General features: G+C 39.9%; 1 protein-coding gene across 13 annotated transcripts in view; it reads right to left on the reverse strand.

The window, feature by feature from the left end:
• Positions 1-21,035, reverse strand: part of ESR1 (estrogen receptor 1) — a 345,943-nt gene that overhangs the window by 17,426 nt on the left and 307,482 nt on the right. For all 13 annotated transcript variants that reach the window (XM_070603027.1, XM_070603031.1, XM_070603022.1 and 10 more), the window contains one exon: positions 13,786-13,919. In XM_070603027.1, the coding sequence (XP_070459128.1) occupies positions 13,786-13,919 (134 nt within the window). The remainder of the gene's footprint in view (positions 1-13,785; positions 13,920-21,035) is intronic.

A 21,035-nucleotide genomic window follows, 5' to 3' on the forward strand; every position in this document is an offset into this window, starting at 1 on the left:
AATCCTCTGTGGAATAGGCAATATATAAATAAAATAATAAAAAAGACGTCCCTCCATCGCCTGCCAAATCAAAAAAGTGTTAATGTGAATATAGATGTTTATTAAACATTCATCTGGGTTAGCCTCAAATCCAGAAAAAGTGATGTATGATCTAAGAATATACAATTGGCCGAGATGCACATGTTCACGTCATCCTGAATTGGACAGCACTGCTTGAACGGTATTCAGCACTGGCCACGAATAAATGAAGGGAGCACCTCCTTGGTTCTGACTTGCGTGTCAACCTCCAGAGCCACAAAGTTTCAGATATATTTTTCGCCTTTTTCCTAGACATAGAATTGAAATGGCTGATAGTTCTCTCCGATTATTTTGAAAAAGATAATTAGGGTCGAGAATTACTATTTCGGAGAGAGAAGTGGACATGTAGATGGCACATATTCTTTAGGTCTATCAGCTCCATCATTTCAAGTGAACACTACAGTGGATAAAATTGTACTGAAAGAGTGTCACTTGACTGTGACAGGTTTATCTCATTTTTCCTTATGGAAAGAAAAGTCATATTACTTTGCAAAAAGAAGATACAGAATTCCAGAATTATGGATTTAAAAGGGGCCTTAAGTCTATCTAGTTCAGTGGTTTTCGTATAATTTTTAGAAACAAAATCCCTTAAAAAAAATAAACCTCACAAGGCTGGCCCCATGGAATAGTGGTTAAGTTTGGTGCATTCCACTTTTGTGGCCTGGGTTCACGGGTTTGGATCCTGGGCATGGACCTACACCACTCATCAGCCATGCTGTGGCAGTGACACATATAAAGTAGAGGAAGGCTGGCACAGATGTTAGCATAGGGCTAATCTTCCTCAGAAAATAGATTAATTAATTAATTAAATAAACTTCATGTGAAATCCTCACATATAAACTGGGTGAAGTAAAACTTCTCTGATTAAAGCAGGAGAAATGAGGAGCCTGTAGCCCACTCACTCAGCCTCTCCCCCTTTGCCCCACATCCCCATCCTCTTGGAACCCAGAGGCTCCTTCTGGAACACAAGCTTCAGCAGAAGAAGGTTTAAAAACCAATGATCTCAAAAGAATGAGAAGACAAGCCACCGACTGGGAGACAATATTTGCAAAAGATATATCTGATAAAGGACTGTATGTAAAATATACAAAGAACTCTTAAAAATCAACAATAAGAAAACTAACAACCCAGTTTAAAAATAGGCAAGAGAACTGAATAGACACCTCACCAAAGAAAAAATATACAAATGATAAATAAGCATATGAAAAGATGCTCCACATCATATGTCATTAAGGAATCGCAAATTAGAACAACAATGGCATACTACTACACACCTATTAGAATGGCCAAAATCTGGAACACTGACAACACCAAATGCTGGTGAGGATATAGACAAACAGGAACTCTCATTCATTGCTAGTAGAAATGAAAAATGGTACAGCCGCTTTCGAAGACAGTTTGGCAGATTCTTACAAAACTAAATACCTCTTACCGTACAATCCAGCAATCATACTCCTTGGTATTTACCCAAAGGAGTTGAAAATTTATGTCCACACACCCACACACAGATGTTTATAGCACCATTATTCATAATTGCCAAAATTTGGAAGCATCCAAGATGTCCTACAGTAGGTGAATGGATAAACTGTGGCACATCCAGACAATAGAATATTATTCAGTGCTAAAAAGAAATGAGCTATCAAGCCATCAAAAGACATGGAGGGGAGCTGGCCCCATGGCCTGGTTGTTAAGTTCAGCACTCTTCACTTCAGCAACCCAGGTTCAGTTCCTGGGTACAGACTTACACCACTCATCAGCCACGATGCTGTGGTGGTGACACATACAAAATAGAGGAAGACTGGCACAGATGTTAGCTTAGGGTGAATCTTCCTCAGGAAAAAAAAAAAGATATGGAGGAAACTTAAATGCATCTTACTAAGTGAAAGAAGCCAATCTGAAAAAGCTACATACTGAAGGATTCTAACTATATGACATTCTGGAAGAGGTGGAACTATGGAGACAGTAAAAAGATCAGTGGTTTTCAGGGGCTTGGGAGGTGGGAGGGATGTACAGGAAGAACGCAGAGGATTTTTAGGACAGTGAAACTACTCTGTGTGATACTATAATGACGAATACCTGTCATTACACATTTGTCAAAGCCCATAGAATGTACAACACCAAGAGTGACCCCTGTGGCGAACTATGAACTTGGGGTGATAATCATGTGTCAACGTTGGTTCATCAGCTGTAATAAACGTACCACTCTGCTGTGGGATTTTGATAGTGGGAGAGGTTGTGCATGTTTGGGGAGAAAGGAGTACATGAGAAATCTCTGTACCTTTCACTCCATTTTGCTGTGAACTTAAAGCTGCTCTAAAAAATAAAGTCTATAAATAAATAAATAAAAATAAATAAAATTAAAATTTTTTAATGTAAAAAAGAAAAAAAAACCCTGCTGATCCACTCCAATTATTTTAATCATTGGGAAAGAGAGGATCAGAGAAGTCAAGGAAGCAGGCCTATTGGATGCTAGAGCTGGGAGGGTTTTCAGACAGGGCGGCTGGGCTGGACTTGCCCGAGGTCACCCTGTCGGTAAGTAAGTGGCAGAGCTGGAACTAGAACTCAAAGAGCCCTCATTCCTGCCCCAGGGCTCAAAAGCTACACAAAGAGTTTCCTAACTTCAAGGTTTGTGAGAAACTAGAGGTGACTGCCAATGGCCTCGCCTCCAGAGAGATTTGAGAAAACTAAGAATTTTCCTGGAATGATTTAGGAGACATCCGGCTTTTCAAAGGTGCAGGGTGGTGTGGAGAAAGGATGGAGTGCTGATGTGGACGGCCAACTTCCAAGAGTCTCTTTAATTAAGAACTTTCACCAAAGTGTTAACAATGATTATTTTTGTGTGATGAATTTATGATTACTTAGGAAATTATTTTTCTTGGTGGTTTTTCGATATTTTCCAAATTCTCTGCCTGGGGCATGAATGACTTTTGTAATATGGTAAAGGCGAATGCTATTAAAAATACAAAATCAAAGTCCCTTTCATTCTTATTATTTCACAAGCTTTGTCAATGCCTGGACCAATAAAGGGGACACATAGCTGAGAATGGATATTCCAAGGAATAAAGAGCTTGCTGTAGGAAAATTACTTATTACTATTTTCATAATATTTCTATCATCCCTTAGGCTGGTCACATTTCTGAAACTCTTCAAGGCTTGTCAGTTCGGCAGTAAAAGGAGCTAACAAATTTGTCACTAAAACTTCCGAGCATCATTTTCTTAGCCAGAAATAACTCTGACATGCCATCAATAACTTGAGCTACATATCTCAGTACAAAAAAAGATCAGCTTCAAAGATTGGCAATACAGAATCCCCAGAGGACTTGCAGGTTGGAGTGCAAAGAAAGCACAGCATTAAGGCTTTCCTAGAAGGTGCTATGTGTCTGGCTTTCACTGAATGTGAAGGTAATGTTGTCTCACTCAAAGAGTAACATTTGTTATACCAAGAGAAAGAGTGGATGCTTCACCTGTCAGGATGAAAATGAATTTTACTTTTGGGGTTTAATTCATCACTATTGTTGAAGCCAATTTTAAAGAATAAACAAACTTCTCCTGCCAGTTCCCCCCTGACATTCATGCTTTGCCGTCCTCAGAGCTGACTCCTCTTCTGAGCTGGACCACGGAGCCCAGCATCTGTCTGCTTCCAGGTGCGAGAATCTGCAGATCCGACTTCTCCAGCGTCATGTCAATCATACAAAGTCCCAGAACCTAGAGCGAACGAAATCACTGGAGGAGTCGGTTGTCCTTCCCTAGATGAGTTTTTAAAGGGAGGTGCAGTTCCACTCATTCAACCTCTTGTCTTTCTTTTTGTAAGTATTACTTAAAAAATCAGTGGCAAAGGGCCACAGGCAGAAAGTAAGACATAAAAAGCCAACCGTTTGTGCACCCTGACTGCTTGGAATAAGAGCAGTTCACCAGCAGAGTGTCTGTGCAAGCCGTAAATCTTAAAATTAACATAACAAGTACCTATATAGATAATACAATAAAACCAAGTTCTCTGAGATGATAATTTGCTTCAAAAGGGGTGAGCTTGGGATGTTTATAATATGATGTTCACAATAGGACCCGTGTAGAACTTCCTGACTGGGGGTCTTTCATGGCAGAGGGCAGGAGGTGGGTGGGAGGAAGGTGTCTGCTCCCACCTGTGTCTGCCACATTGCGTGATAAGGTTACATTCCCACAAAAGTGCAATTTGATAAAACTTTCTGGAGGCAACATGTATCAAGAGTCTTAAAGATGTTTATATCATTTTACCCAGCAACGTATCCACTTCTAGAAACATATCCAAAGTCACAATCACAAGCCGGTAAAAGATCTATTAAAAGAATGCAAAACAAGCATGATTTATAATACCACAAAGGAGAAATCACTTCAGTGTTTAACAATATCAGATTTCTTGAATAAATGATATTATATCCTCATGAATGATTATGCAGCCATTTAAAATCTTATTTTTAAAGAAAGTACATGTGTAAAATCCTAATTAAAATTCATAAATACGAATATGAAGACAAATATATATACACACAGTATGGAAAGAAAAGAAAATAGCACCTAGCACGAATTGAGTGTTAGTCTAAGTAGGCATTGTTCTGAGAGCTGACTTGTATTAACAGGTAGGCGCTATTATGATTGGTGGTCTAGGTGCTAAGATTTGGTGCTCTCACCGCCATGGCAGCTGGGGTTCAGTTCCCAGTCAGAGAACCACACTACCCTCTGTTAGTTGTCATACTGTGGCAGCTGCGTGTTGCTGTGATGCTGAAAGCTATGCCACTGGGATTTCAAATACCAGCAGTGTCACCTGCTGGACATGGCGGTGGACAGATTTCAGCAGAGCTTCCAGACTAAGACAGACTTAGAAGAAGGACCTGGTCATCCACTTCCGAAAAAACTGGCCATGAAAACCCTGTGAATAGCAGCGGATCGTTGTCTGATAGAGCGCGGGAAGGTGAGAGGATGACACAAAAGGACCACGCAGGGGCGCTAGGAGTCAGAAGCCACTTCATAGGACTAACAACAAACTCTTAGGATCTCCATTTCATGGACCTGGACACAGAAACACAAAGCATTTAAGCAACTCATCCAAAGCCACACTACTAGGAAGTAGAAAGGGGATTTGAACGTGGAACTGGAGTCCTTTGCTCTTTGCCCTTACCCTATGTTGCAATAAGATACATCAAAACACCCACATGGTTGGTTAACTTTGGCTTGTTGTTTATTTCCTTCATAATATATTTTGTACTCTGAAACTATCTAAATTGAAGATATCATTTTCTGTAATCATAACTTTATTTTTAAAAAGAATAATTCTCTTTTCATGTCTGTCTGTATCTTCAGATCATGAGGTCCTTGAGATAGGAACTGCCTTACTAATGACGACTGCTACCATCACTCTTGGTGTGACCACTGGGTCACCTTGATGGAGCAGTCCCCAGGTGCCAGGGAGCAGCCCCGGTGCCTCACTTCACAGAAACCACAATGGAGGACCTACTACTCTCTCCCATTTGACAGATGAGGCAACTGAGGGCAACTGTGCATTTCTAGTGCTGAAAACAATGCCTGGAAAGTAACAAGTCCTCAATAACAGGTAGTGAAGCTAACAAATAGTAGCTTATCAATCCTCGGATGTGACCCAGTTCAGTGGGGTATTGCTGTCTTTCTTAGATGCCAGAAGAACAACAAAACCTAAAAAGTAGATGCAAATCAAAAACTCAGAGAAAATAGAGCTGAGACAACCTCAATACAACCTCAATCTACCTCAATGTACCCAAGTAGCCATACGCCTTCTGGGGAAAGTGCTGAAGGAGGCTGAATCTGACGCAAGCTCCATGACACCGTCTGTGAGAGGGGCAGGAGAACTCAGAGCAGGGAGTTGGTTTTTCCATCTTTCTTTCAACCAAGAGAAGCAATTGGATGTAGCCATGGGGCCATGAGTGAAAGGCTGGGCCCAGAGGAAGGTCTTGCAACTACGGGCAGGAGTGTTTGGTTTGGAGTGAAAACCCATCAGGACAGTTTGACATTCCAATGAAATGTTTCAGGAAGCATACATATTCTATTACGCTTCTCCTTGTTCAACGAGTAGCATGTGGAGAAAGAAAAATCCATTGCAAACCAATATTTTATTTTATTTCTGAGCTCAAGAAATTAGTGGGGTTTTGTTGTTCTCCCATGTTTTTCTTGAGTTCAAGAGTCAACACACTTTTAGATTATAGTTACATACACCTGGCATAGGGGCAGAGGGAGAGCACCTAAGATCCTTCCAAATATGGGGCCTGAGTGTCGTCCTAGTCCTTTGATGAGAACAAGGAGATCCTGACACCAAAATCTTGGGAGGATATTAGATTGCTTACAATTTTCCCTTGGGTAAAAAAAAAAAAAAAAAAGACTATAATAGTAATGATGATATTGGGTTATGTTTTTAAGCTATCTTGCCAAATCATAACAAAACTATAGAGTTGACAGGAATGTTTCGAATTATCATTTCCATTTAATAGTTGAGGAAACCAGTGAAGAGAGGTCCAGTGGCTTGATGACACCCTCACTGTTAGTTTAATGGTGGAGCCAGAACTTCCCCCCTATCCTTCTTCTGACTCCTGCTCATCCTCAAGACTCCGCTGAAGTATCAGCCCCCATATAAGGACCTATTGTCATGTCTCTGCAACACTCAGTGCTTACCTTCATCACAGCTCTTACCTCATGATATTGAAATAATTAGTTGTCTGTTCCCCCACCCAACCCCATGTGTGAAAGAAACAGATCTTTTTCATTTTTTTGCTTCCAGTGCCTGGCACAGTTCTGAGCACAAGAAGATGCTCCCTCACAGTCTGCAGAATGGTGAGTTTTAGAACATACTAGAGAACTATTGTAACTGAGCTGAAATTTCATCATCCACACCAGTAGTTTTCAAACTAGGTTCCACATACTCCTGGGAATTAAAGATACATTCTCAAAGGTCCTTAAATTGTCTTTTAGAATTTTAAAATTTTGTCCTCTTATCTTAATGCTATTTTTGAAAATATCAATATGAGGTGAATATTAGAATGTTCTGCATCGGTTAGATCAATGGTTCTCAGTCCTGGTGAGATTTGAATCTTGGTGGGGAGTTTTAAATAAATACTGGTATTCAGGCCCTGCTCTGAACCAATTACACTGGGATCTCTGGGGGTGAGTCCCCACATAGGGGTTTTTTTCAAAAACCCCCCACATGACTGAAATGTGTGGACTATTGAGACGTACCCATCTAGATAATCTGGATCTAGACTGTTTCCTGAGTAACATATTTTCACCATGCTTATGATTACCTTAGAATCTAACAGTCATGTGTTAAGGATCTCAGATAAATACAGAACAGAAGCAAATGAAATACAAGTGATGTGTTCTTGCCAAAGCCAGATGACGTCACAGCACGCAGCATCAGCAAAGGTGTTGAGGTCATTCTTAACACAGGCAAGTGGTGGCAGACCTGAGTCATCGCCAGAATGCTTGGTAGACCAGCACACCAGAGGTCTGCCTCAGGCATGTTGCAAACAGCAACTCAATTTCTGCAAAAACATTATTATCAGTTTGCCTTTTAGTTTTACTTAATTTGTGAAGTTGTTTTGGTTTTGTACTTATATAAGAGGTGTAAACATAGGGACTTGGTTGTCTGTTTAAATAATAGATATGGTTATTCGTATTTAAGCAACATTACAATACAAAGAATGTTTTAAGTCAGCTCTGGGGGAGTCTGTGTCATTTTTGCCTTTTTAAATGGATCCATACATTATTCAAACTTAAGAATACCTGTTTACGTGATTTATGGACCCTAGAGAAGGTGGCTCAGAATGGTCGTTCAATCAAGGACCTAGGTGATGGCTCCTCCTTTTGTTGATGCTCTTGAGGACTCAAAACGATAAGCAGCTGCTCCCTTCCTTGAATGGAAAACTCCTCCTAATATCAGGAATGTTGAAAGATTTCTAGTCTCTTAATGGCTGCTGCCTTTTGCCCCAAGATGCAGGACCCAATCCGCTCTGTCTGGGGCTTGAGACTATTCCATTCACAAGAAGGACACTTTTAGCATCAGAATATAATTTTTCTTTGAGGAAGATTATCCCTGAGCTAACATGCACTACCAATCCTCCTCTTTTTGCTGAGGAAGATTGGCCCTGAGCTAACATCCGTGCCCATCTTCCTCTACTTTATATGTGGGCCACCTGCCACAGCATGGCTTGCCAAGCGGTACATAGGTCCTCACCTGGGATCCAAACTGGCAAACCCCAGGCTGCCGAAGTGGAATGTGCAAACTTAACTGCTGCACCACTGGGTTGGCCCTCAGAATGTTATTTTTTGACCCCAAATGGCAGGGGCAAAGTCCCACTGCAGAATTTGCAGGCAGGAATTTCCTTATTATCTGCTAAGAAGAACACAGTCATTTCTTTCAAAGGGACAATTTCTTTTATAGGGACAAAATTTCTTCCAGGGTTTTAGTATTTGGAGAGTAAGGATAAAGCAAACTAACATTTGTATGCGTCTCTTATGTGCCAGGTACTAGGTGGCCATTCTTTCAACAGTCACAGCAGTTCTGAGTGAGGTGTCATTATGTCCATTTGACACCTGAGGCTCAGAGAAGCAGCTTATCAAAGGGTATCACCCTTCAAGTAAGTGTCAGAGTTGCTTCTCTTGAATTCTAGGCCTCTCTGATGACAAAGTCCATACCACACCAAGTTTTCAAGAAATTAACAGAGGCCATGAGGCTTGTTTCAGGCTACACGAGAAGTTGGTAGCAGAGAAATTCTCCAAGAGTTGAATCGACTGCCTACAGAGTCCAGTCAGCCACAGAGAAGACGACAATGAACTACTCAATAACTAGGAAGTGCCATTTATCTCAAACTAGTGACCATAAGTAGACTCCCTGGAGAGGAAGCTTGGCATCACAAAGAACTCAAGAGAGAACATAATCAAATTTTCTCCATTGTGAGAACAATGGGCATACCTGACAATGTGTCTATTTGTGATTTTCAAGGCCTGTTCCTTCAGAAACCTCCAACTGTTGAGAATTAATGATCTTCAATGTTTACAGTCAATATGTTTTTAAAATGTTCGTTCATCTAAATATAGGGACTCTGAATCATTGTCTTATTTCTAAACTTAAAAATATAAATGCTCTAAACGATGGTCTAATAATTAACGGAGAGAGTGCAAAGAATACAGCTCTGGAGAGAGGAAATATTCTTTGTGATGAAAGCTTGTTGTAATTAATCAGGAAATAAATGCTTCTCTGACCAGAGTGAACACATAAACAGCAAACAGATGTCATCAGCTTCAGCATCATATGTTTCATCAAGGCATCGAGATGACAAGATATGTCATATTAACAAAGCAGACCTAGATGACAGACAAGAGCTGGTACCATTTTTATGTTTATGTTTAACATATATGCACCTGTCCAACATTCCATATCATATCCCTTTTTCTCTATATGAACACCAGGGTACACACTTTAGAGATGTTGCCATAATTCTTTCTGGTATTCTATTTCTCTTTAACTTCTCACCCTATGGTTTTTGGCTCTTTATTACTCCACCAATTGAAAGAGAAAAGTTGTCTGAAGATCAATTGGAATGAATCAACAGTGCAAAATTTCTATAACATAAGACGTTTCAGGAGTAACAAATGGGCCTGCTGAGGGTAGCATAGGGATCCAGCAGACACCGAAAAGACTTCTGGGTAATGGGACTTGGTTTGTGGGTCAGGAAAGGAAAGAGGATCTATGTTAAACAGAGGACAGAGGAGCTGGAGTCAGGGGTCTCAAAGGCTCTCTGGGAGCCAGTTGGACAAAGTTACCAGTGAGTGAAGTGTACAAGGCTCTTTGGAATTACTGGGGAATACAAAGAATTGTGGTCAGAAAGGGGTTCAGAAAAAAGGTAGAAATAATTATTCAATTGAATATGAAGGTTAACTCAAACATTTATTAGAGTTTCTAGGTTTATACATGTAGGAACAGCATGGGACAGATGAGGATTTTCCATGTCCTCCTGGTCATGTCCAGCCAATAAGCATCTATTAAATGACTGAAAGATGTAATACCTGTTTTCAGTTCACAGGTTAAAGACGGTGAGGAATACAAAAAAAGCATTAATAGTTTATGGAGAAATTAAGATCCACATGCATAAAGAACTAACCAGGTTAAACAAAAAAAACTGAAAAAAAAAAAAAAACCCTCCAAAACTGTATCACTCATTTTTGCATATTTGGCATAAAGTCCATAGTAGGAATTCAGTAAATGTTGAATTATTGAATAAATGGATGAAATTATTGAATAAATGAATGAAATCAGCTAATCAATTGACCAAATGCTAGATTGCGTGGTACTGGTTCTAAGAATTAAAATAGTCTAGAGAAGCAAAGCTCATTATGGACTTGGGTAGTCACAAGATTTCCTGAATGAGGTGAGATCTGAGCTGGGCCTGGAAGAATTAGAAATACTGGAATAACAAAGGAGAACTGAGGTCACATTGGGTACAAGGAATACTGTGAACAGCCCCAAAACCTCCTTTCTGGTCCCTTCTGTGGCTCCAGCCCCCCTCCTTCTCTCCTACTGCTGCTCCCTCACAGCTGTTTTGCCCTGAGCTCATGTGCTCTATTCTCATTTGCCCTAATCTTGAGCTCCGTCCAGCTAGTTCTCAGAATGCCTTGAAGCTGGCATTGATTTTGCCAAGATATCTCTGGATTAACCAGGAACGCCTCTGTCCTTTGGTGGGGAGTGGAATGACAAACAGTGTAGGTCCCATGGATGATTCTAGGCTTTTGCAAGCAAAGTAATAAATTATTCTAAATGAGGCAGAAATCATAACAAATATCTCCCACTCCCAAACAGTTGTGCAAAGGGCTTCCCATGGAAATTTTGGCATCTGAGAGACCCTCTCTAGACTTCCAGAAAGACATTCCTAGAAGGTCCTCACAAAACGTTTCAACTCCCATTTTGCCTCTGCCCCAAAGTCAAGACCAGTGTAAACACACCCTTCTCAGACTTTGGTGACAGAGGCTCAACACAAAACCCAAGGTTTCTCCATACACTGAGGTCTCCACACACCCAGGGACCAGAAAAGCATCTGCTAGCTCAGTTCTCCTGAATCATTCCCAGCTTGGCTTCTGTCAGACATTCATGGAAATAGAGTCACCCTCTAATTTGTCTCATGACAGGTGAAGAGCTGTTCCAGAGGAGAGCCACGAATTAGTTGGGTTTTTAGAAAAAATCAATACTTCCAGTTGTGGGGAAAAAAATTGTTGAGCAAGGTAATCCTCATATGACTGATAGTCTTTTACTCTGGAAAAGGCTCCCAGAACCATACCATTGTGTTTCAGAGTCTTGTCCTCTTGGATTCTGTTTTTCAGGAGCAATATGACACACTGGGAGCTGTGCTCAGCAGCAGATCTGCTTTTCCAAAACATAGCTCGCTTTTGAAGTGAGAAGAGTGATTTCACTGTGTACAGGTGGAGGGACAGCTTCTGTTCGGTTACTGCTTGCAAGCTGGCAGCATCGTCCTTGATAGAAAAGACGAGTTGCCGTGCTGATCCCATGAAAAAGACAGCTGTAGACTATCAGTGAACAGTGCCTTGTATTTCCAAAATAGCGTTCCAACTCTTCAAGAGCAAGAAAGACCACAGAAGATCTTAAGAAAGAGGTGAAACATGGAGAGAGGAGGAGGGTTTAACCAAAGTGAGGAGGAAGCAGGTGGAGGCCCAAACTCTGCAGTGGGAAATAGTGTTGAGACTCTGGTGCCAGTCTTTAATAAAAGACTTTCTTGTGAGGCCTGAAAGTTTTTTCCTCTGGGACTTAAAAAACCTAGGTCTATAAATACAATATTTTGATGGCAAAAGTCTTGCCTTTTTTGTATATAATTTTTTTAAAAAAAAACACCCTGTCATAGGAACAGAACAATAATGCAGGAAAAGGCTATATGGATCTGAAGGAAATACTTCTGGTTACCAAGATCAGAGCATCTACTGTGTTGATTATACAACTCTGGCTAATTTCACTTCCTGCCTGGGGGATTATTTCCTGGTAAAAGTGGGAGAAAAGTTCCAGCACTTGATAGGCTTGCTTTCCCTGAAGTTAACAGATCGCCCACATGAAAGTCATTAGCATGTGCCAGCCTTCTACAGAAGAAGGAGCAGGTTCAGGACCTGGCACTGTGCAGCCGAGTGGCACTGCTCCCAGAACACTCATCCAATAAAGAGCCATTGTGGGATCTGGACCCTTCAGTGTACAGGACAAACGACTAAAATGAAAAGCACAATGCATATGAGTGAAACCAGAAACTTGAATGGAGTGGTAATCATTTCCTTAGTGTCCGTCACATTATTTTTCATGGAACTTCATTCTGTAATTCAGTCCTTGCCTAGTGTAATAGTACAGATTTCCATTTATCAGTTGATAAGTGAGAATGATTACTATGAGAACCATTAAGCAATGTAGGTTGCTAGCATCGGTGGGGAAGAAAAGTGGAAAATTTTTAGGGGAGGTGGGAAGGGATTGGCATGCTTCAGGAAGAAACAAAACATTGGAAAAGAGGAGAAAGTGCTGATGCTCTATGTGTGTGATCAGTACAGACCATAGTTTGGCTATTGGGAAATTTGAAACTGTATCTAATGGTGTAAGAAACCAAATCTAAATCAGTCCTAGGGCATTAGAATAGCTATGACTTCTATGTGAGAAGGAGGTCCAAGACAAGAAGTAGGGCCAAGGATGGGGGTAAAGTCCAGGTTAGGGGTCGACTGTGCAGCTGACACCCAATTGTTGAGCATCAGAGCCCACAGACTGGCGATCTAGTGCTTGGATCCAAACACTGAGGGGGCAGGGAGGAGTCAGGGTACTAATTCAGGCTGAGCCATAGTTTCCATCCGGGTGACCTGGAGTGACTCTTTCTACAACAGCCAACCTCACTACAAAAAAAACCCAAAACAGATGCCGCTCTCAGCTAAGCTTTCTCACATGAATAAATAGGAGGGAAGAGTTGAATTAGACACTGTAGACCAAATGAAATCCACCCTTTCAGCTGGACCAATTTACTGCATTCCATGGTCTTCAGTTTTAGGACCAGGTTTTTCTATCTCTGAGCCAATTACATTTTTCAGCTAATCGGTTTTAACCAGAAACATGGTCTGTCTCAAATAAGCCTCTTTCCTTATGATCTGGAGCTTGGAATTGGTCACAATTTCTTAACAGGGTCATGTGGTCTACTTACTTTCTGACATATATAAGTATCAACAGACATATGTCTACATACATGTACCACTTTAATAAAAACATGGCCAGTATCTGCAAAAGGATGTAAATATTTCAACCAAAAAACCATTTGATTCAATGCCCAATTTAATCCCCAAAGCTGAATTTGGGGCATATGTTTGAGAGGGACAGGAAAAAGTTAAAATATTCTATGCATATCCAAACATATATATGTGAAATATATGAAAATTTGAAACGTGAACACTAAACACATTGTCCAGTAACTTGCTTTGTTTTGTTTTTAATTTCATCCATCATATTTAATCAGCATGGTTCCATCTCCATAAGTGATCTACAATGATGATGGGTTATTTAAATGTGTCTGCTGCTTCTATCAATTTATGATCATGCCTTTGTAGTAGGTAGCTTGTCTCTGGTTGAAAATCAAAATAAATATTTCTTCCAGTAACCCAGCATTAAATTCTCCCATGTTATCAACTCACCAGAATTAAGCAAAATGATGGATTTGAGGCACACAAACTCTTCTCCCTGGAGATTCATCATACGGAGCCGAGATGACGTAGCCAACAACATGTCAAAGATCTCCACCATGCCCTCTACACATTTCCCCTGGTTCCTATAAAAACACAGGAAAAAAAGAAAAAAATATTTAAAGGACAGAAAAGCTTCCAGAAGACATGATAAGGGTCACATTCATAAAAATCTACTGGCTCAAATCTGTCATGAAAAACTGCAGCCCATTCTCTTCATGAAGCATGACCCTTCATTTGAATTCTAGAAGGCAAAACAAAAAAAGATTTTCCATCAACAAAACATTTTCATTTGAAATTCTTAAAAGAGATGTGTTGTTCAATCCCCAAATCTGCCATGTTGAAAATAGAGTTTTTCAATATATGGATGATCAAGAATTATTAAGATTCAGGTAAATGATTTTTCTAATAAATATTTACAGATTTGCTACTATATTCTAGACATTGTCGTAGTTATGGGAATAAAAACAAGTTGCTACTCTCAGTATGCTTGTGGCCTTGAAATAATATAACCTGTTTTAACAGACTTGTACGAAGTGCTTTGGAAGGACAAAAGAAACTATGATAGCCATGGACTATGGCTGGGTTGGAACTATTGATGTTGCTGAGGATGACAGGTAAGGATTTGTCTAGGAGGTGGCATTTGAGTTGGCATTTTAAGAAAATGTAGGATTTCATGAGCAGAGGTGTAGAACATCATTGGAAGAGGGTCGTAAATGTAGAAAGGAGGAACAGCATGAAAAAGAACATAGAACAGTGTGCTGGAGGTAAGGAGGAGACAGGGTATTAATCTAGGAAAGCAGGAAATGGTCAGGTGATGAAGGATGTCCTACATCATTATAAAAAGTTTAGGCTTTCGCCCTGCACAACAGAGTTTTGCCATCAAGGATTTAACATTAATAGTTGTAACTATTAAATAAGCAAATCTGAAGGTTTATAACACTTACTATATAAAAAAGAAAGTATTGTATCTTTTCCATAGGGTTGCTGCAGAAATTAAATAAAACAACACCTGTGAAAAGAATTCATTGATCTTTTTGTTCACAAGCTGAATTCTGTGCATGATTTGTTTGAGCGGGACAGGAAGATGTTAAAACATTCTATGAATGAGCAGACATATATTTGTGAAATACATAAAAATTTAAAACATGAACACCAAACACCTTGTCCAGTACCTTGCTTTATTTTGTTTTTAATTAATATATTTTGGAGTTCCTCATCAACAGTTTTTAACAGCTGTATAGGTTTTCACTAAACACAATGCTATAATTTCTTTAACCACTTCTTAGTTTGTTGACATTTAGTTTGATTTCAAGTATTTTGATGTTACAAACATTTCATGCAATGACTTATTTTTATGTCTTTGGACACATGTACAGATAGCTATAGAACAAATCCCCAGAAATAAAATTGCTAGATCAGAGGACTTAAGTGTTTTTAATTTTGATAAATAGATCAAATATTGTACCACTAGGTTCTTGGTAGGAGAATAAATTGGTACAAGCTCTTTCTCTGAGTTGCCTGATCTTGTCCTTTGTGCAAATTCTTTTCATGGGTTATTGGTCATTTTCACATTGATTCTTAAGAGCTCTTTATATGTTACAGTAATTAGCCTTTTGCCCTATGTGCTTTTAATTCTTTTCTCCTTATTTGTCATGTTTTTATTTTGATTTTGTTTCTGCTATTTTCTTCTTCAAAACATTTAACTGTAACATAATCAAATTTATCAAACTTTTCATTTATGGTTTTAGAGTAGTATGTCTTGCTTGAAAAATTCATTCTCCCTTCCAATAACCTATAAAAAACAATCTTAAGTTGCTTTCTTTTTTTAATTCCATGTTTTTCCATTTTAGTTACATGCTTTTAGATTTAAATCTTTGATCTTCCTGGATTTATTTATTTTGATGACAATTTTAATGAGATATAATAATATATCATATCATTCACCCATTTAACGTGTACAATTCAATGGATTTTAGCATATTCACAGAGTTGTGTAACCAATATTTGGGATTTACTTTGGTGTAAGATATGATCAGGAATTCAGCTTAATGTTTTTTCCAGGCAGCTAGTTAGTTTTCTTAACACCATTTATGGTATAAACCATCTTTTTCATGCTGACTTGAAATATGCTAAGCACTTTTTCTTCTATTGTGGTAACGTTGGTTTATAACATCATATAAATTTCAGCTGTACATCATTATATTTCGATTTCTATATAGACCACATCAGGTTCACCACCCAAAGACTAATTATAATCCATCACCATGCACATATGCCTAATCACCCCTTTTGCCCTCCTCCCGGCTCCCTTCCCCTCTGGTAACCAATAATCTAATCTCTGTCTCTATGTGATTGTTTGGTGTTGCTTTTATCTTATACTTATGAATGAGATCATACAGTATTTGACTTTCTCCCTCTGACTTATTTTGCTTATGCTAAGTACTTTTGATAAATTCATTTACTTACAACTGCCCTCCAGGGTTAATATTATTTTTCCCATTTTCCAAAGGAGGGAATTAGGACTCAAACCTGTTAAGTCAAATTACTCTACCTACCAATCAGAAGAAAGAATTCCAACAATAAGATTTTCTTTGCCTTCCTTTCAAGCTCTACATTTATTCATTCAAACAGATATATTGAGGGCCCATTATATACTAAGCTTTGTGTTAGACATTAAGGTACAGAGAAGAAAGTCATGGGCCTCGTTAATAAAAAGATCCAGAACAGGGGCAAGACAGACAAGGAGAAAGATGGATTCAATGCAGTGGGATACATTCCCCAGAAAAGGTATAGAAAGAAAATCTCTTACATCTAATGTCAGTTTCCCCAAATTTCACGCGAGTCAGTATTGAAGCATAAGGTAAATGAGTTTTTACATAAAGTGCTTAGAATGGCATACAACACACAGTAGAGTCTATATTTAAGTATTAGCTAAAGATATATTGATAGATTCATAGATGTCAAGGAAGAGATTGGCCTTTTTACCCAGGGTATCCAGAAAGCAATTGCCAGGGTGCATTTTGCTTTGATTGTGGCAATCTGGGTGCATGGAAGCTCTATATAAGCAGAGCGGAATCTTTGAAAGCTCTATCGCTCAACAGGGGGATGGCACAGTCATCACACTAAAGAGTGAGCTGGCCTTGAGCAGGGAGGGCACACTTAGAAATGAGTTTTTCTTGTCCCATGGTTAAATTTTTTTAAAGGAGCACATTTTCTTTCTAGTGAAAAGAATAAACAAGGATAGGGGAAAATGTTTGGAGGATGAAATTTTAAAAATAACAACTCATAGCCAAAATAGAGAAATGTTCCTTTCTCAGTATAAAGTCTCTGTTTACTTAACAGACTGCACACCGGCAGGGGAGGAAATCTCAGTGTGGGAGGGAGCCTGAGTTCACCTGCTGTGAGCAAAAGTTCAGCGCAGAAACTGAGAAAGTGGAGTCTTCACAAATCTCCTTTCTTCTCCTCCCTTTTCAACAGTCTCCCACATTTCCCCAAGAGGAGCTTGTTCTTTACTCTTCCAGCAAGAGTGGATTCTTCTGAGCCTCCTCTCACTGGCTATCTTGTTATTTCTAATCAGCAGTTACTATCCGTTGACAGCACAATGCTTGCTCTTAAGCACACATTGGGAGCCAGAGACGGAGCCCTCAGCCATGGCACACACCCACAACTCCCAGTTCAGTTCTCGTTGTGTGTGCGTGCATGTGTGTGTGTGTTTTCCTTTAAAGGATGTGGAGGGAGCATAGATGAAGTATAAATCATTGAGACATTATGATAGGAGGACCCTGGAGCCTGCCATCTATGCACACAGCAGTGCTTTGTGTTTGCTGGTGGACGTGTCAACTTTGAGGGCTCCTGGGGGAACATTCATTGCGGTGAAGCTGCGATTTTCTAAGCAGTGCTGTAAGGCTCTAGAAGAACTTTAGGCTGATGTCCATAAGAATGAACTCACTATTCTTACAATGGGAAAAACTCACTTGGTCTAAACACGCCAGCTCATCCACTCTTTGTATAATAAATAAAAATTATGTACTTTGATGGCTCTGATATTTTCAGTAAATCACTAGAATGGTGCCTGCATGGAAATGACTGAGTGATGATGTGGTAGCTGAGGGTCGCTCACTAACGTTACCACAAGGTGAAAAGAGCTAGTGATTTGTCATCCAAAGATCAGGTACAAATCTATGTGGACATTGAAGGTTAACAGCTACCTGCCTGACATAAGGGAACTCTTTACCGTCCACTGAGGTCAGGACACATTGGGGCCAAGGCTTCATTTTCAAAGTCCTGCTGAAATAGTCTATGCTAACTTCAAGGAGCCAATCAGACTAGAGTGTTTAACTCACTTCCAGAAGGAACAGATGAAGCAACAGTATCAGAAGTGGGGTGATGTCTAAGAATCTGGAGGTAACATTACTATAATAAGACAAAATTAAGCTAAATCCATGAGGTGCTCCTGAGGCTGAGAAATAGGTGGGGTATGGAAGAACAAGATTTATTTTTAAAGGAAGCACAGCTTCAGTCACAGATCAGGAGGAGTTTACGAAGCAGACCAGCCCGTGCCCCCCACTATGAGACGTGACAGCCTCCAGTAACAAACTCCTCCACCGATTACATCAGTCTGGTGTCCAGGGCACCTCAGAATCTCCTTGTGGGGAAACCTTATGTGCTCCTTACTCTCTTCAAATGCAGTCCATTTGCACGTAAGTAACGGGGGGAGGAATAGGGCTTGAAAGAGCATTTGCTCATGGCACATCCAGGAAGTTTCTCCTCTATGGAAATGAAAGCCCGCTGTTCGGGAGCCCCAAAGTACTTATTCCTCCACATGGAAAATAAAAAGCCTTAATGAGGTTGTCCACATGAAACTAGCCCTTTTATGCCTTCAAAAATAATCTTACAAAATGTAGTCCCCCACAGCTTCTCCTTGTATCAAAAAACATTGAGAGATGGAAACTGAGAAAACCTAGGAGATCGACATAAGACATTTAATTTAGCTGTCCTGAAAAAAGTACGACATAGATAGAAAAAAGGTTACAAATAAGATGCTGTTTAAAATCAGTAGTGGCAGGTTTCGTTGTTTTCAAAGAGCTTCTGTATCTTTGATGCTATAAAGTCTCATCACATGCTCTGAAATGCTGTGACTCCATAATATTTGTTAGATGAAGAGGGTTACATATACAACTCTGTAATGTGTGGAACAAAATACTGAAGACAGCAAACTGTAAGTCACATATCTTGAAAGATGCCAAATTTGAACGGCTGTACCTCAAAGATGATTACTTTAGATGAAGGTGGTTAAGATTTTGAAGTCCGACTGCCTGGGTTCAAATCTTGATGCCACTATTTACCACTTGTGACCTTGAACTGTTTACTTAAACTCTGTGTTCCTGAATGAGTACATACACAGAATCACCCACTTTGGACTGTAAGTTGAATAAAAAAGAATTAAGCCATTGAGACACTGTAGTTCTTTGCCATAGTAAGCCTACATGGATCAAGAAAGAAACTGGAACTGGAAGCGGGGTACAGCCATGAAAAATGTTCACTCCCTTAAGGCCAAGTTGCAAGAAACATCTATAGCAAGCTAGAGAGCCCTGTTACAACATTGCAAAATATCTGGTAAAACTGTGGTCTGAAATAACTTGCAAGGCAGTTCGCACACCTGGGGAAGTGGATAGAGAGAGTCAGAGTGATGGTATGTGGCAGACATTATGGCTGCCTTTAGTGAGGCAGAAAGAGGTGAGCTTAGGAAAGAATTGAGTGGTTAACAAGCACAAATTGAAAAGAATGGGGAAATATCAAAGATAGTTGGTCTTACCAGTTTGGAAAAGCAACTGCTCTGGCAATGAAATATTAAGAGATGAAATCGAAAAGCATCCTGAGTATGAAATGTTCTGTAAGACTTCTCAGTTTACAAAGTGACTCAGTCTTGTGGTAAAGGGTGACACCAACAGAGTGTTGCCTCCCCACCCAAGTTCATTGTTTCACAAAGCTTCAAGGTAGTCACTAACAAATCCTGAGGGAGACACCAAAGGACAAAGAAGCAAATAAGAACATCAGATTTGAGAATTGGGTCTAGGAAAGAACTCTGGGTGTGGTTACAAGCAGATGGAACTGACAAGAGCAAATAGAACAGAAACCTACTATTTTGGGGGGATAACTGTACTGTCAAAGAAAGCAGAAGCTTGAACTAAAAACAAAAAGCCTTTGATTGCTCAAGCCTCCAACCCTAAAATTTCAGCTGCTCAAAAAATGAAAGTTTATTTCTTACTCCAGTCACTGTCCAATGTAGGCATCTTCCTTGGTAGGTGATCTTCTCATTTAGAGACCCAGGATCCTTCTAACCTCTGGTTCTGCCCTCTGCTAGGTCCTTGAAGTGTGCTTCATTCAGACAGGAATGGGAAAAGGACTGGGGCAGGCACAGAATGTGCCCCAGCAGGAAGTGCTATGAACACTATAGAGCTCATCAAAAGGAAAAGCTTCTCTACACTCACTTCAGATGTGGCCCAAGAGAATAACAGAAAGAAAGAACCTCCTGGAAGGTGAAGCCAGGGTTCATGGAGAACAATGGAAAGTTCCTTTTTCCAAGAGAGCAGATTTAGAGACTAATCAAAAAACTTTCAGATGCCTCAGAGTAGAAGCCTCCTCATTCTGCCCAGTAGGATTTCATAACTGCTATGAAAGAGCAATGCTGACTACCCTCTCTTCTCTTTTTTCTCAATGGGAGTTTTTATTACAGTTATGTTGCCCTTACTCCACCATGGGGTTTTGTGTATTTGTTGGTTGAGGCTGCCAAACCAGGAGGAGCAACATCCATGCTTGATGAAAGGACTGCACACCACTGAGAAATCTTTGAGCTGGATGGACTTGGAGCTGGGCACAGTGGCTGGATGCAACTTTGGATTGTCTCTCTTGGGGAGGAATAGTATGCATTCTATATGGAAAGAATAGATATTTTGGAACTAGAAGTTGAGAGTGTGACAAAGACTGCTGTATTCATCAAAACACATTTCCTTTCCCTCCTGGGTTTCCTCCTAAGCAACATTTCCCAGCCTCCCTTGCAGTTAAGAGTGGACACGTGACTGAGTTCTGGCTACTGGAAAGTGAGTGGAAGTGATTTACATCACTTCTATGATGAAGTAGTTAAGAAACAGGTATGGTTTCCCCAGCCATTTTTTCCATCTACTGCCTTAATGAAGCAC

The sequence above is a fragment of the Equus przewalskii genome, chromosome 32 (assembly GCF_037783145.1).
Source record: "Equus przewalskii isolate Varuska chromosome 32, EquPr2, whole genome shotgun sequence".
NCBI lineage: Eukaryota > Metazoa > Chordata > Mammalia > Perissodactyla > Equidae > Equus > Equus przewalskii.